The 3,604-nt window shown below is 62.6% G+C and overlaps 1 protein-coding gene across 1 annotated transcript in view; it reads right to left on the reverse strand.

Moving 5' to 3' along the window:
• Positions 1-92: 92 nt before the first annotated feature.
• Positions 93-3,604, reverse strand: part of TRPV4 (transient receptor potential cation channel, subfamily V, member 4) — a 6,878-nt gene continuing 3,366 nt past the window's right edge. Inside the window, exons 4-15 of the mRNA XM_009996850.1 lie at positions 3,436-3,576; positions 3,014-3,312; positions 2,575-2,754; positions 2,336-2,494; positions 2,139-2,231; positions 1,860-1,933; positions 1,612-1,777; positions 1,322-1,388; positions 927-1,243; positions 682-809; positions 368-489; positions 93-217 (exon numbers count right to left, since the gene is read on the reverse strand). Coding sequence (XP_009995152.1) covers positions 93-217; positions 368-489; positions 682-809; positions 927-1,243; positions 1,322-1,388; positions 1,612-1,777; positions 1,860-1,933; positions 2,139-2,231; positions 2,336-2,494; positions 2,575-2,754; positions 3,014-3,312; positions 3,436-3,576 — 1,871 coding nt within the window. The remainder of the gene's footprint in view (positions 218-367; positions 490-681; positions 810-926; positions 1,244-1,321; positions 1,389-1,611; positions 1,778-1,859; positions 1,934-2,138; positions 2,232-2,335; positions 2,495-2,574; positions 2,755-3,013; positions 3,313-3,435; positions 3,577-3,604) is intronic.

A 3,604-nucleotide genomic window follows, 5' to 3' on the forward strand; every position in this document is an offset into this window, starting at 1 on the left:
CAAATCCCTGAGGAGCAGACAAGCACCGTCCAGCCCAGTCCACAATTCCACTGTCTGCGGGGGCAGAGTCCCTGAGCTCTGACGCCGCCGCGCTAGACTGGGGAGCTCCCGACCCTCTCCTGCGCTGTCCCTGTGGTCCCCAGCGGCACCACCACCTCCTCGGGCTGCCCGCTCTTGTTCAGCTCCACCACGCGCGGCACCACCGTGGACCAGCGATCTGTGGGGATGGTGGGAGCCTGTCAGAGCTGGGAGGGAGCCTTGGGCTTCTCCCCACTCCCCGCTCAGCCCCACAGATCTGTTCTGGGGCACGTCAGAGGCTGCGAGCAGCATGCCAAGGGATGCTCCCAGCCCGTGGTGACACCCTCACCTCTCCGCAGCCGCCCCACGGTGTGGGAGAAGCCGTAGTACTGGTACGTGTCGCTCTTGCCTGGGTCCTCGCTGATGATGCCCAAGTTCTGGTTCCAGTGGGACCAGTTCACCTCATCCACCCTGCAGGGAAGGTGAGACCCGGCTGGGGGCCAAGGTGGCAGCTCCTGCATCCTTGAACCATCCCGCCACCAGCAACACCAACCTGGGTCCAGATTAGCACAAACTACCCAGCAAACACACACTCTGCCAGTGCCCTGGAATGCTGCTCCCAGCCCCCAGCTCCCCAGGGCTCCCAAGGGAATCCTCCCCTACCTGAAGCACCAGCGGCGGTCGGGGGTCCCATCGGTGCCCTTCCCCACGGTGACCATCTCCCCCGAGCGGAAGGCTCTCCGCAGGAACACAGGGAAGGAGCGCTCGATGTCCAGGATGGTGGTGGCCCACTGCCAGGGACAGCAGGGACCCTCAGCCACTTGGCGACAGGGGCTTGGGGTCCTTCACCCAGGTGGTGCTGCTTTGATGGAGCTTGGGGTGCTGCAGTGCAGCTCCCGGGGTGGTACCTGCAGCTTCCAGATGTGCTTGCTCTCCTTGGAGACTTGGCCCACGGTCTCACCCATCAGAGCGATGAGCATGTTGAGGAGGAGCACGAAGGTGAGGATGATGTAGGTGACGAGGAGGATGATGAAGACACCAGGGTACTTGGCGCTCTCAAGCATCTCCAGGTCACCCATGCCAATGGTGAGCTTGAAGAGGTCAAGCAGGAAGGTGCTGAAGGTCTGGCTGTCCCGGCAGGAAGGGTAGGTGGGCACGGTGCAGTTGGACTGCTCCTCACTGCAGGACTCACTGCTGGGACAGGGGTTGAGGAGGGACACCAGCGCTGGGGGAGGAGGGACAAGGCTGGTGAGTCTACCACACCATGACACAGGGCTTGTCTCTCCCCGTGCCAGGCACCTACCTGATGCATAACCAATCATGAACAGCAAGTAGACCAGGAGGAAGCGGAAAAGGTCTTTGAAGAGGATCTGCAAGTGATGGAGAGGGAGGTGAGAAGTGCTGGACCACAGCACTTGGCTGTGTGCTGGGTGACCATCACCAGCCCATGTCACAAGGGCAGCAGGGCCCAGTGCAGGGCATTGTTGAGCCACAAAAACCCTGAAGAAAGCACAGAGAACCCTCCTTTGGGGTTGTCATGCATAGGAGGACCAGCCATGCTGGGAAAGGAAAAGACCCCTGACCCCACCAGACCTTCTGGATCATGATGCTGTAGGTGCCCGTCAGCTTGAGCCCCCGGGTGAAGTACAGAGCATTCATCCAGCCCAGCACCAGTGCAAAGACCATGACAGCCAGGTAGGCCTCAACACCACCCAGGTAGAGCCCTGCTGTGACGATCACCAGCACCGAGTAGATGAAGCTGGAGGAGAACCAGGGTCAGACCATGCCCCAACAGCCACCACTGGCCACTGCAGCTCCAACCCCAGGGGTCCCCAACGTACTAGAGCAACTGGAAGGAGCCATCTATGAAGAAGGAGTTCACCCCTGGGCACTTCTTCATGAACAGGTCTTTGATCTAGGGAAGAGAGGGAGAGGCTGGGGGCTTCAGGTGAGCAAGCCCCTGCTTGGCAGGGTCCCAGTGTCCAGAGGTCATCCTGGCAGGAGCTGATGCCTCTAGGACATGGGGCTGTCACCCTCAAGTTGCTCCTTGTGTGGAGACCCTGAGGGCTTGGCTGTCCCACTGGTGGAACATACCCCACCCCACCCTCCACTGTACTGACATTTGTGAAGAAGAAGAGGACACCAGTGAGAAGGGTGATGATCTCCCCGGCCAGGCGCAGGTAGTCCAGGGTGGAGGTGTACGGGTAGGGGGGCTGCGGGGAAAGAGCTGAGCTGCTTCACCACCCCGGGGCAGGCAGGGCTGCTTGGGCCAGAGACCCAGAAACCCCTCCAGCCAGGGCTGTGCCGTGGGACTCACCGGGCCCTCCATGGGGCGGTAGTAGGCGACGAGGGTGAAGATGACCATGGCGCAGAGGTAGGAGACCACGCTGATGTAGAAGGAGACGGCCCCGAACTTGCGCCACTTGTCGCGCAGCAGCTCGTTGATGGGCTCCACCGCCAGCATCTCGTGGCGGTTCTGGGGGGGCGTGGGGACCCATCAGCAGGGACACGACCCTGCGGGCCCCCTGGTTTCCCTCCCCCCCTGCCCCTGCACACCTCAATCTTGCTGTTGTAGACGAGGATCTCCAGCACAGACACCTCCTCCCCGCAGGTGTCCAGCGAGGAGAGGTCATAGAGGGAGGAGTAGACGGGACCATACGCCCAATCCTTGAACTTCCGCGAGAGGTGCCGGGCGTCCTCGTCCACGATCTCCCGCCGGATGATGTGCTGGAAGATCTGCCAGAGGAAGGACTGCTCACCTGGGGCAGACCCACACCTGGCCTCTCCCTGCTCGGGACACCCCACTCACCTCCCATCCCAGGCAGATCCCCATCTGCCACCACACACCCCAACTCCCGGGGTGCAGGGACGCGGCTGCAGCTTTTGCATCGTGAAAGACCCCCCTGCCCAACCACCCGAGGACAAGGGCAACTCAGAGGACAGGACGGGATGTGCTGAGAGCCTGGGTTAACTAGGGAAAGGGGGGTCACCGTACCCCGATCTTGCCAGTCTTGGCTGCCATCATGAGGGGGGAGAGGCCGTCGTTGTTGAGCAGGGCCTCCAGGTTGGTGTCGGGGAAGAGCTTGGCGCACTTGACGAGGAGCAGGTCGTACATCTTGGTGACGAACTTGGTGTTCTCGCGGGTGTTGTCGGCGATGGCCACCAGGGCGTGCAGCACCGTGTTGCCGCGGGAGTCCTGGCGCCGCAGGTCCGCCTGCTTGTGCCCGTTCTCCGTCAGGTAGTGCACCATGTGGGGCTGGTTGGTGCAGGCGGCCAGAGAGAGGGGCAGCTCTCCTGCGAGGGCAGCAGGATGCCAGGGCGCTCATCACCCTCATCCCACCACAGGGACATGCCCAGGGTGCAGCAAGGTGTGTGTGTGTGTGTGTGTCCCCCCACACCTGCCCCATCCCCGCTTACCGAAGTAGAAGTAGCCGCCCTCGTCCTTGGGCTGGAAGAAGCGGCCGCGCGCCTGGGCGTGCACGTCGGCTCCCTTCTCCACCAGCAGCTCCACGTAGTGCTTGCAGCGCCTCTCGATGGCGATGTGCAGGGCTGTCTGACCTGGGCAGCAGCCCCCGCTCCGCCCCTG

This window comes from Chaetura pelagica, unplaced genomic scaffold (genome assembly GCF_000747805.2).
Source record: "Chaetura pelagica isolate M959 unplaced genomic scaffold, ChaPel_1.0 scaffold294, whole genome shotgun sequence".
Taxonomy (NCBI): domain Eukaryota; kingdom Metazoa; phylum Chordata; class Aves; order Apodiformes; family Apodidae; genus Chaetura; species Chaetura pelagica.